We start from the raw sequence: 10,792 nt of genomic DNA on the forward strand, positions 1-10,792 counted from the left end.
TGGTCCCTCTTGATAACATGTCCAAAGTCTCACCATTCCCACTTCTAAGGAGCATTCTGGCCGTGCTTCCAAGATAGATTTGTTTGTTTTTCTGGCAGTCCACAGTATATTCAATATTCTTCACCAAGACCATAATTCAAATGCATAAAGTCATTGTCTAGCTTTCCCATTCATATTAGGCAATTGAAAATACCATGGCTTGGGTCAGGTGCGCACCTTAGTCCTCAAGGTGACATCTTTGCTTTTTAACACTTTAAAGAAGTCTTTTGCAATATATTTGCCCAGTGCAATACGTCATTTGATTTCTTGACTGCTGCTTCCGTGGATATTGATTGTGGATTCAAGTAAAATGAAATCCTTGACAACTTCAGTCTTTTCTCCATTTATCATGATGTTGCTTATTGGTCCAGTTGTGAGGATTTTTGTTTTCTTTATGTTAAGGTGTGATCCATACTAAAGGCTGTGGTCTTTGATCTTCATCAGTAAGTGCTTCAAGTCCTCTTCACTTTCAGCAAGCAAGGTTGTATCATCTGCATATGGCAGGTTGTTAATGAGTCTTCCTTCAATCCTGATGCTGTGTTCTTCTTCACATACTCCAGCTTCTTGAATTATTTGGTCAGCATACAGATTGAATAAGTTCGGTGAAAGGATATCACCCTGATGCACACCTCTCCTGATTTTAAACCACGCAGTATCCCTTGTTTTGTTCAAACAACTACCTCTTGGTCTATGTACAAGTTCCTACGAGCACAACTGAGTGTTCTGGAATTTCCATTCTTTGCAGTGTTATCCATAATTTGTTATGATCCACACTGTCAAATGCCTTTGCATAGTCAATAAAACACAGGTAAATCATCTTTCTGATATTCTCTGCTTTCAGCCAGGATCCATCTGACATCAGCAATGATATCCCTTGTTCCATGTCCTCTTCAGAATCCAGCTTGAACTTCTGACAGTTTCCTGTCAATGTACTGCTGCAGCATAATTTTACTTGCATGTGATATTAATAATGTTGTTCAAAAATTTCCACATTCCATTGGATCACCTTTCTTTGGAACGGGCATGAATATGGATCTCTTCCACTTGGTTGACGAAGTAGCTGTCCTCCAAATTTCTTGGCATGGATGAGTGAGCACTTCCAGTGTTGCATCCTTTTTGTTGAAACATCTCAATTGGCATTCTGACAATTCCTGGGGCCTTGTTTTTCGCCAATGCCTTCAGTGCAGCTTGGACTTCTTTCTTCAGTACCATTGATTCTTGATCATATGCTGCCTCCTGAAATGACTGAATGTTGACCCATTCTTTTTGGTACAGTGACTCTGTGTATTCCTTCCATCTTCTTCTGATGCTTCCTGTGTCATTTCAATTTTTTGCCCATAGAATCCTTCACCATTGCAACTCGAAGACTGAATTTTTTCTCCAGTTCTTTCAGCTTGAGAAATGCTGAGCATGTTCTTCCTTTTTTGTTTTCTAACTCCAGGTCTTTGCACATGTCATTATAATACTTTACTTTGTCTTCTTGAGCTGCCCTTTGAAATCTCCTCTTCAGCTTTTTTACTTCATCATTTCTTCTGTTTGCTTTAGCTATTCGACATTCAAGAGCAAGTTTTAGAGTCTCTTATGACATCCATTTTGGTCTTTTTTTTTTTTTTCTGTCTTTTTAATGGCCTTTTGTTTTATTCATATATATATCCTTGACATCTATCTGGTCTTTAGTCATTAGCGTACAGTGCATCAAGTCTGTTCTTGAGATGGTCTCTAAATTCAGGTAAGATATACTCAAGGTCTACCTTTGGCTCTTGTGCACTTGTTCTAAATTTCTTCAGCTTCAACTTGAACTTGCGTATGAGCAATTGATGGTCTGTTCCACAGGTGACCCTTGGCCTTGTTCTAATGATACTGAGCTTCTCCATCATCTCTTTCCACAGATGTAGTCAATTTGATTCCTGTATATTCCATCCGGCGAGGTCAGCAGCCGTTTATGTTGTTGAAAAAAGGTATTTCCAATGAATAATTCGTTGGTCTTTCAAAATTTCATCATGTGATCTCCCGCATCATTTCTATCACCAAGGCCATATTTTCCATCTACTGATCCTTCTTTGTTTCTAACTTTTGCATTCCAATAGCCAGTAATTATCAATGCATCTTAATGGCATGTTTGATCAATTTCAGCTGCAGAAGTTGGTAAAAATCTTCAATTTCCTCATCTTTAGCATTAGTGGTTGGTGCATAAATTTGAATAATAGTTGTATTAACTGGTCTTCCTTGTAGGCATATGGATATTATCCTGTCACTGACAGGGTTGGATTTCAGGATAGGGCTTGAAATGTTCTTTTTGACAATGAATGTGACACATTTCTTCTACAATTTGTCATTCCCAGCATAGTAGACTGTATGATTGTCTGATTCAAAATGGTAATACCAGTCCATTTCAGCTCTACAGTGCCTAGGATTTCGATCTTCAAGTGTAAATGTTTGACATCAGTAAATAGTGGCTGTTAAGAGCATTATGGTGAGACTCAATGCTGACAAATGCCAGAGATCAGTTGGGTATGAGCTATGATGAGCATATTGGCTTTCATTCACTCAATCCTTTTCTCATTCATTCAGAGACTTAGTCGTCAAAGCTTCCGGGGAAGAGTAATGGGGATAGGAAAGAACCTGATCCTGGGTGAGGTTTTCCCCAGGAAAGTCCTGGAAGGCAGTATCTTCCTAGCGTTAACAATGAGATTAGCCTCTTCTCCTCAGGCTCCTCTGATTTTAGCAGCAGGATTTCATCAGCTGTCCCCAGGCCGTGAAAGTGGATTGCATCAGGCCAAAGAATGACTAAGCCATCCCTAGTTATTCTCTTTCCAATGTTGGGCCCACCCCCAGGCCTGGGCCTGATTTAGGTGATGCATATTGCCTGCCCTCAGGGTGCCTAGGACCTATGTGTTGTGGGACTAGGAGGGGATCGATGGCTGTGGGAACAAGGTTCTTTCCTCAGCACTAGGGGAGGGGGGTTGGTAAACTTACATCCCCTAAGACTTACAAGAAGTCTAGAGGTACAGTTCTTCTGGGATGAGGAAAAGCATTGGAAGGTTATTTTCTCCAGGTCTTGGTAAGACAGGAGGATGAGCTGCGGTGTTTCTAGGGCAGGGTCATCATTATCTTGTTGCACATCTGATTACAAGTGTACGTCCTCAGACCTTCCAGTCGCAGAGCTTCAGAGCGCAGTGATTGGAAGAGGGTGCAGTAAATGTTTGAACAGGGCCCTGTCCTAGCAGCCACAGCAACCACCTGGGCTGCCCAACCAGTCACATCTCCATGTCTTTCCTTGCAGTCCTGGACACACAACATTCAGCGAGAGAAAGAGTTTCTGCGGAAGCTGGTGAAAGCACATGTCATCACGGACCTAACTAGTGGCATCTGAGGTGGGCCCAGGACATGGCCACAGAGGCCCAGGCACCACCAGGAACAAGCAGCAGCCACCGCCACCTGCCCACTTCATTGGCCTTGGTCTGGCTCTGCCAGAGAGGCGCAATAGCCTTCAGATCCAGAGAAGGACAGTGCCAAGTGGCCCCAGGGGCGGCATGGCCTTGGCAGGGCAGCCAGAGTACCTGCTCAAGGCCAGCCTCAGAGACCAGCACTCAACGTCACTCTCAGCCTGGCTTCTTGAAGCCAGAGGGCCAGGAAGTAGCTGGCTGTGCCCAGCAGACCCAGCATGCAGGAGGTGGGACACGAGGCAGCAAGACTGCCGCCGGAATCATTTCTCCAATCAGTGTTTGGTGTATTATCATTTTGTGAATTTGGGTAGGGGGAGGGCAGGGATAATTTATTTTTAAATAAGGTTGGAGATGTCTAATTTGGTCCACTTGCCTTGCGGGAAGAGGACCACTAGAGGGCCCATCAGGCAGTGGTACTCAACAGTGGGCTCCCTGTAGGGTGGGAGTGCCGTGACTGGCCTGTACCCTTCTTCAGCACTCCAGGGAGGTGGGCAGGATCTCATGCCAGCCCCCTCCAGCTTATGACACTATTTGGCCTTGGGGAGAAAATGGGGTATTCCCATTCACCAGCCCCTGTATGCTCCACAGGGAAACCCTGGAGTCATCCCTTCTGAGCCAACAAGACAGCGCCTGGGCTAGAGCTGGGCTAGAGCAGAGAGAACTTTAGAGCTCAGGAGGGGAGGCCTGGCCCAGCCCAGTGGGAAAGGCCTTCTCCTTAGCTGCAGCTGATGTATGGGATGGTGCCCAGGTCTGGACTGACCAACTTGTCAGCTGCTCTGGGTTTCAGCAATGAGACTGCTAGGTCCTTGGGCCCTGCCTTTAGACTGGACCAGAAGGAAGTGAGGCCCACAAACCTTACCCAGGCTGTGACAGCCATTCTAGGCAGCCATCATGGAAGCAATAAAGCTCTTCCCTGATCCTGGTTGCCTCTTGCTTTCTCTGGCTTTCCTAGAAGAAATAGGAACCCGAGGCCTCAGCACCTGTGCTGAACCCAAGGGCCATCTCTCCCGCTCACAGATTTCTGGGTCCCTTTTACTTCTCATATCAACTGTAGGACCTGGGTATCCACCTAGGAGTCTCTGGAGCATCTCTTGTCCCAGGCAATCCTTTATCCTCTTCTCTTTAAGACAGACAAGCCAGAGGTATCAGAGCATGCCCCAGAGCCCACTCACGTGCCTCGTAGAAGAACCAAAAGACAAGGATTGGAGCTTACAGCTCTAGGACAGTGCTCTGGGTCACCGTAGCCACAACTCGACATAGCACAGGAGAAGCCCACAGACCTTCCCCACCAGCACCTCTGGCTCAGCTTTGGGAAAGACATGCCCTGTGTCCTCTCCCCGCAGCGCCCCTCCCAGCACCGAATAGGAAGGCACATAGCCCAGCTCCAGGCATCCTCTGGTGAGCTTTAGGAATTGCACACCCCCACCCACACCTCACTCCCTTAGAGCTGCAGAATATGATCCCTTCCTTCCCCAGCACCCCCAGGCAGACCTGAGAATGGGGCAAACACATGCCTGAACTCTAGGCCATAGAGAGAGCTTCATGTCAGACATGACTAATGTGGCAGTAAGTGGGGCTGGGTGGGTAAGCCCTTCACCTCTTTCCTGCCCTGCCCAATCCAAGAGGTCATGCAACCCCAGGCCCTTCCATGGGTGGGCCCCAAGGTCAGAGAGTCCCGGCCATCTGAAGGAGCCCTGCCACCTCTTACTGCTGCAGCCTTCCCTCAGGCAGGAACCTCCTCAGCTCAGGGGAAAAGCAAGGCCCTACCTCCTCTAGGCCTTGACTAAGGGACAGGGAAACCCAGAAACTCCCTGCTGTTTCCAGCTCCAATACATATCATATTCTATGTGAACAGCACCCCCTGGAGTTGTACGGGGCACAGGCTGCATGCCTGTAAGCAGCAGCTCTGGCTGAAAAAGTCTCAGGGAAGTTCCCTCAACTGAGCAGCCAGTTGTGGGAGGCAGCAGATAGTGGAGCTGCTCACCCCCTGACCTCCTGTCCTGCAGGGGTTCTGTCAGGCCTGGGGACAGCCAACACCACCATCACCAGATCTCTGCAGTCAGTCCTCTGCAGCGTGGCTCTAGCCCCCACCGCTGCACAAACAGTACTTTCACAGAAGCTGTGGTTCTTGGCTTTACTGTTCACCAGAATCACCTTTGCAGATTTGGAAAACTGCATATTCTCCCCCAACATTCTGATTCATTCAGGTCTGGAGTGGGGCCCAGATGTGGGTAGTTTTAAAAGGTCCACAGGTGGTTCTGATGCATAGCCAGGGTACAGCTGGTCCACACACATTCTCTGAGCACTCATCCCCACCCACGGCTTCCAAGTGTCAGTCCACAATTCCCAAATTGCCATCTCCAGCCCAGCTCTCTCCACTTTACCCCAGGCCTGCAAATCCAGCCTCTTCCTGAACATTTCCGCTAGAATAATCCACAGGCCCAATTCAACATGTCCAACCCTGCACTCATAAGCTCCTGCCCCCTGCCTGCCCCTCCTCCAGGGAGTCCCAGCTCTTGGAGTGCATCCCTGTCCACCTGGTCACCCCAGCCAAAGGCTTGAGTAGTCCTTCCAGCCTCCCTTCCCCACCTAATCATGCACCAATTGATTTTTTCAAAAGGGTGAACTCCTGAGAGGGCCCATGCAGCCCCACATTCTCCCACAACCTGCTTCTGACCCCATGCTCTCCAGCAGTAGCATTCTGTCTCTCCACCTCTCATCTGTCTTGCCTGTCTCCAAACCATCCTCCCACTACAGCTGTCACCCCGCTAAAATCCATGTCTGATCACTCCCTTCTACTTAAAACCCTACAGTGGTCACCAGTGTCCTCAGGAGAAAGTCCAGACACTCGGGATGTGGCCTTTCCCTGCTGCTTTTACATGTTACCCCCACCTGCCAAATTGCTACTTCTGGGCTTCTGAAATGCTACCCTGCAGCTCCTACTTCAAACCCCAGCTCAAATGCTCTTCCTCTGTGCCCCCCCCCTTTCAGTCCTGGACACCCACTGTGGGCGGCAGGGTTTGCACGCCCTTCTCTACCCGCAAGCCCCAGGCAGCGCCCGAGATGGGCGGTGGGGCGACTGCAGCAGGGTCAGACCTTGGATGGGCCCAGCCTGGGGCATCGTCGACCCGAAGAGGCTTCTGCTGAGAGAATAAACTAGCGGTCATCAGAGAGCGCGGCTCAGTAGCTGCGGGGCGGCCGGGCCGGACCCCCTGGCGACGCACACAGGGGCGGCAGCCCAAGGCGGGGACCAGCTTGTCCGCCTTTCTCCCCGCCCTCGTTCTCCCTCCCCGCCCTCGGCCCGGCCCAACTCCCAACTTTGCCCGTCTACAAACTCTGTACTCCCAGTTTCCGCGCCTCTTCGCCGCCCGTGTTCTTCACTCTGTGTCCCAGGTACCCTCCCAGCGTACCCCCCCTCGGTGTCCTAACCGGGCCAGAAGGGGACGGGATCCGGCGGGCGGAGTGGCCAGGTGAGCCCTGAAAGGTGGGGCGGGGCGGGGGCGCTCGGGGCCCCTCCCCGGGATCCGGTGACGCCGGGGCTGGAATTTGACACCGGACGGCGGCGGGCAGAAGGCTGCTGAGGGATGGAGTTGGGCCCGGCCCCCAGACTCGGCCCACGGGCTCCGCCAGCAACAGGTCCTTCGGGTCCCAGCCCTTGCTGCGACCCAGGCCCAGAGTCCCGCATCCACGGTAAGCCGGCCCGCTTGCCCATCCCCTCGTCCCAGGCTGGTTGGATGCGTCTGCGGCTCGGGGGAGCGGGCAGGATGGACCCCCTCCATTCCCTTTCTCGCATCCTCCCTTTCCTGGGCCCGCCGCATTACTCTCCGCCCCTCCCAACCCCTTCAGTCCCCCCGCTTATCGCTTGTCAGACCCCCTAGCCTTGTCCCCTCTGTAATGTGAGGCTCCCGCTGCCGCTACAGGGCGCAGACTGGCTGCAAATGCAGCGCTTTTGGCTAAAAGAGGCCCTGCCAGGTGCACAGCCCTGGGCATGAGCCATCTGAGCTGCGGGGGAAAGCCCAGCACTGGCTCTGAGGAAATTGCCTAGAACACAAGCAGGGTCCCATGGTGAGTAGTGGGCTGGTGGGCGGGGAAGGCAAGGGCTGGAGGACCAAGGGGTTCCAGAGGGCCAGGAGGGAGAGAGAGGGCCTGAGCTGCCTGCCCTCCAGGGACCAGCTCCAGGGCTCCCCCTTGTGCAGAGGGCTCTAAAGTCTTCCTTGATCGGACCTTTCACCTGGTCTTCTCTCCATCAGTGAGAAGGGTCACTGACTGGCCTGACTCACGGGACTCTCCATCCAGTTAACTGAGAGGTGCCATGAAGGACCAGATGAGGGAGGCCTGGCCCACAGGTGTGCAGGCATTTTGTGTGCTGGTGTAGGGGGTTGGGGAGTAGCTGGGACTCAAGAGCAGGCCAGCCAGTGAGGGCTCTAGAGGGGTGTTTGGGAGTGTCTGCCAGTGGAAGTTCATGAAGGCTAGTGGGGCTCAGGAAGGCTGGCTCATGGGGGAAACTTCTAGAGCAGGGCTAGGCTGCCAGATACACGGGAGGTTGGAAGAGGGAGTGACCTGAACCAGTTCTCAGGGTGGCTCAGTTCTGATGACCAGGCTAAGCGGCCTCTCTGGCCTTCCTGGGAGTGGCTCAAGCCTGAGTGGAGCTGAGGTTATGGAAAAGCCCACCCCCCTTTGAGTCTGCAGGCTTGGCATATGCTGCCCCCTGGTGGCCATGGTGTTCGAGGGCCCATCAATCCCGCCATCTGCTGGTTCGTGGGCGGACATCTGTGCTCAGAAGAGTGAACTTGGGGCTTTGGGTCCAGAACAGAGGTCACAGATAAGTAAGGTGCAGCAGCATAGGCTGAGGCCTGGGCCTCACTGTCAGCGAATAACTCTCATGGTGACCAGCAAGCACTATCATTTTTCTCCAGGTCTCAGCTTCCTCCTCTGTGGCATGGGGTGAAGGCTCTCTATAGAGACCACGGGTGTCCAGCTACTCCCTTCTCCAGACAGCCCTGGCAGCTCCAGCCCTGCAGCACAGAGCAGAAAGGTGCTGGGAAAAGAAACCTCCCAGTTGTGCAGTTCCAGCCTTGCGACCTTAGAAATTACTGAGCTTCTCTGAGCCTTGTTTGCTCTTTTGGGAAATGGGGATTATACCATCATGGTTTGTGAAAGAGGGAACAGCTACAAAGTACTTCACACACAGTAAAGTTCTCAGTGCCGCAACTTATCCTTCTCCTGGGTGGAGTTCAGGTAGAAACTGAGATGGAGGGATGTCCTGTTCAAGAGATAACTCATCTCTCAACGGTCCAAGCTGCCTCAGGAGGAGGGTGGGAGAACAGGTCAACAAGGGCTGACAAGAGCCCCTGATGTTGATAGATATGGAGCCTGGACTTGGAGCCCCTACTGTGCTACCCCATTGCCCCAAGACTAGGCAGCAGGTGAGTAGTTTTCCCAGGGACTCCCAACTGGTATTGGGGAGAGGTGGGCTTACCTTGGGAGGAAGAGCAGGGCTTGGTCTGGGCAGGGGTCAGAGGTGGGAGGGGAAATGGCCAGGGAGGAACTGACAGTGTGGGAGAAGTAGCCTGAATTCTCTGGATGTCAACGCCCTCAGGTGATCCCTCCTTTGGGCTCCCCAGTCGGTTGACACCTTATCCTTGAACTTAAATCCCCAACTGGAAGCCCATTCCCTCTCTGATTTCTGCTGCTCCAGCCCTTCCCTGAGCTCCCCCGCCCCAAATCTCTTCCTCACTGAGGCTCTGCTTTGGCCCTCTGCGCAGTCCCCGGTCTGGCCGACCCTGGCCGCCCTGGCCCTGTTGAGCAGCGTCGCCGAGACCTCCCTAGACCCCGCGTCCCGCAGCCCCGCCACCCGCGAAGGACCCGCGCCCGTCCTGGCTTCCCCCGCCGGCCACCTGCAGGGTATGTGAGAGGACGAGGGGGCGGGGGCGGGGCTGCCTGGGAAACCGCGCATGACTCCGTCTCATTCCAGGGGGACGCACGGCCCGTTTGTGCGGCGGAAGACCCCGGCGGCCGCCGCCCCCACCTCCCCGGCCCGCGCCCTCCCTTCCCGCGCCCGCCCGCGGAAGCCGCGCGGCGCGTACCGGGGGCCGGAGGAGCCGCGCGCGGGCCGCGGGGGCGCGGGGCTGCCGTCTGCGCGCGCAGCTAGTGCCGGTGCGCGCGCTTGGCCTGGGCTACAGCTCCGACGAGCTGGTGCGTTTCCGCTTCTGCAGCGGCTCCTGCCGCCGCGCGCGCTCCCCTCACGACCTCAGCTTGGCCAGCCTGCTGCGCGCCGGGGTCCTGCGGCTGCCCCCGGGCTCCCGGCCGGTCAGCCAGCCCTGCTGCCGACCCACGAGCTACGAGGCAGTCTCCTTCATGGACGTCAACAGTACCTGGAGGACCGTGGACAGCCTTTCAGCTACTGCCTGCGGCTGCCTGGGTTGAGGACTCGCCAAAGGGTTTTCGGACTGAACCGGTACCCAGGGCTCTTCCTGCTTGGAGTACTCCCGTAGGGACCCACTAGCCAGGGGCCTCAACCAGAGATGGAGGCCTCAGAGGTGAGGCTCCAGCCAGGTGATGGACAGCAGCCATGGAGAGATGGACCTAAGACAGGACCAGCGGCCCCAGGGTCCTCTCCCTGCAGGTCCTAGCACCACAGACACCAGAGGCCTCAGCTACAGAGACCCGTTAGGACCCACTCAGACTTTGGCACTAATCAGGCCACGGACCTAGGACCTCTACTCCGGAGAAGCCAGCAGCGTCTGAGGCCTCAGCCTGACTGGTGGGGCGGAGTTTGAAGGAGACGTTGCAGCTGCATGGCTGAAAGTGCCGATGGTGGAGCTGGCCTTGTACTCATTTGTGGGAGCTGGACCCCTATTTATTATTTCTAAGTTATTTATTTACTTCTGTGGTCTGTCAAATCCTTTCCTGGGCAGTGGGGGCTGGATGGGCAGAAGGCTGGATGGAGATCATGCCCTGGCGGTCCCACTCACACCTTTCAGCAGTGGTGGATTCACCAGTGAGAAAGGGACATAGGGGCTTACTTGTGCTTTCTTACTAATCTGTAGTGCACAATTTCACCTGTTTTTCACCACATCAAAGATGTGAAACAGTAACCCATGTGAAATTGTGCACTACAGATTAGTAAATAAACAGTTAATCCCGTGCGTCCCTTGCTTACTGGTTACTCCGCCCCTGCATTTCAGCCCCACTCAGCAATCACAGGCCTGCATTCCAGGCCTGGCCCTCCCACTGCTTGTCCCTCCCAGCAGCTCTGGGATGAGGGGCATAGAACACTGGCAGAGTCTGGTGGCAGAGTGCATACA

The 10,792-nt window shown here is 53.5% G+C and overlaps 2 protein-coding genes across 13 annotated transcripts in view; both read left to right on the forward strand.

Annotated features, from left to right (window-relative positions):
• ST3GAL3 (ST3 beta-galactoside alpha-2,3-sialyltransferase 3) overlaps positions 1–4,951 on the forward strand; it is a 283,098-nt gene extending 278,147 nt beyond the window's left edge. For 2 of the 9 annotated variants that reach the window (XM_049879046.1, XM_049879044.1), the window contains one exon: positions 3,323–4,942. In XM_049879046.1, the coding sequence (XP_049735003.1) occupies positions 3,323–3,412 (90 nt within the window). In that variant the 3' untranslated portion in view covers positions 3,413–4,942. Of the gene's footprint in view, positions 1–3,322 lie in introns of all 9 variants that reach the window. The other 7 variants (XM_049879051.1, XM_049879050.1, XM_049879048.1 and 4 more) reach the window with 7 other exon arrangements.
• A 1,778-nt stretch (positions 4,952–6,729) lies between these two features.
• On the forward strand, positions 6,730–10,511 carry ARTN (artemin). Of its 4 annotated transcripts, none has more exons than XR_007516373.1 (3): positions 6,730–8,520; positions 8,850–8,911; positions 9,251–9,513. XR_007516373.1 is itself a non-coding variant. In XM_049875955.1 (3 exons), exons 1-3 carry the CDS (start codon positions 8,840–8,842, stop codon positions 9,909–9,911), a joined length of 687 nt encoding a protein of 228 aa, XP_049731912.1. In that variant the 5' UTR covers positions 6,730–8,839; the 3' UTR covers positions 9,912–10,511. The 4 variants fall into 4 exon arrangements, 1 of the variants encoding a protein (XP_049731912.1); XR_007516372.1 differs by having other exon boundaries at positions 6,730–7,175; positions 7,406–8,911; XM_049875955.1 differs by having other exon boundaries at positions 6,730–8,911; positions 9,227–9,389; positions 9,460–10,511.
• Positions 10,512–10,792: the final 281 nt, after the last annotated feature.

The sequence above is a fragment of the Elephas maximus genome, chromosome 3 (assembly GCF_024166365.1).
Source record: "Elephas maximus indicus isolate mEleMax1 chromosome 3, mEleMax1 primary haplotype, whole genome shotgun sequence".
NCBI classification, from domain to species: domain Eukaryota; kingdom Metazoa; phylum Chordata; class Mammalia; order Proboscidea; family Elephantidae; genus Elephas; species Elephas maximus.

Excerpts from the sequence above, each read along its gene's own strand:
- ARTN (XM_049875955.1), top strand. The coding sequence starts at position 8,840 with ATGTTGATAGATATGGAGCCTGGACTTGGAGCCCCTACTGTGCTACCC. Across the intron at positions 8,912-9,226 it reads GCCCCAAGACTAGGCAGCAG|GCTCTGCTTTGGCCCTCTGC; the intron begins GTGAGTAGTTTT and ends TTCCTCACTGAG. Across the intron at positions 9,390-9,459 it reads CCCCGCCGGCCACCTGCAGG|GGGGACGCACGGCCCGTTTG; the intron begins GTATGTGAGAGG and ends GTCTCATTCCAG.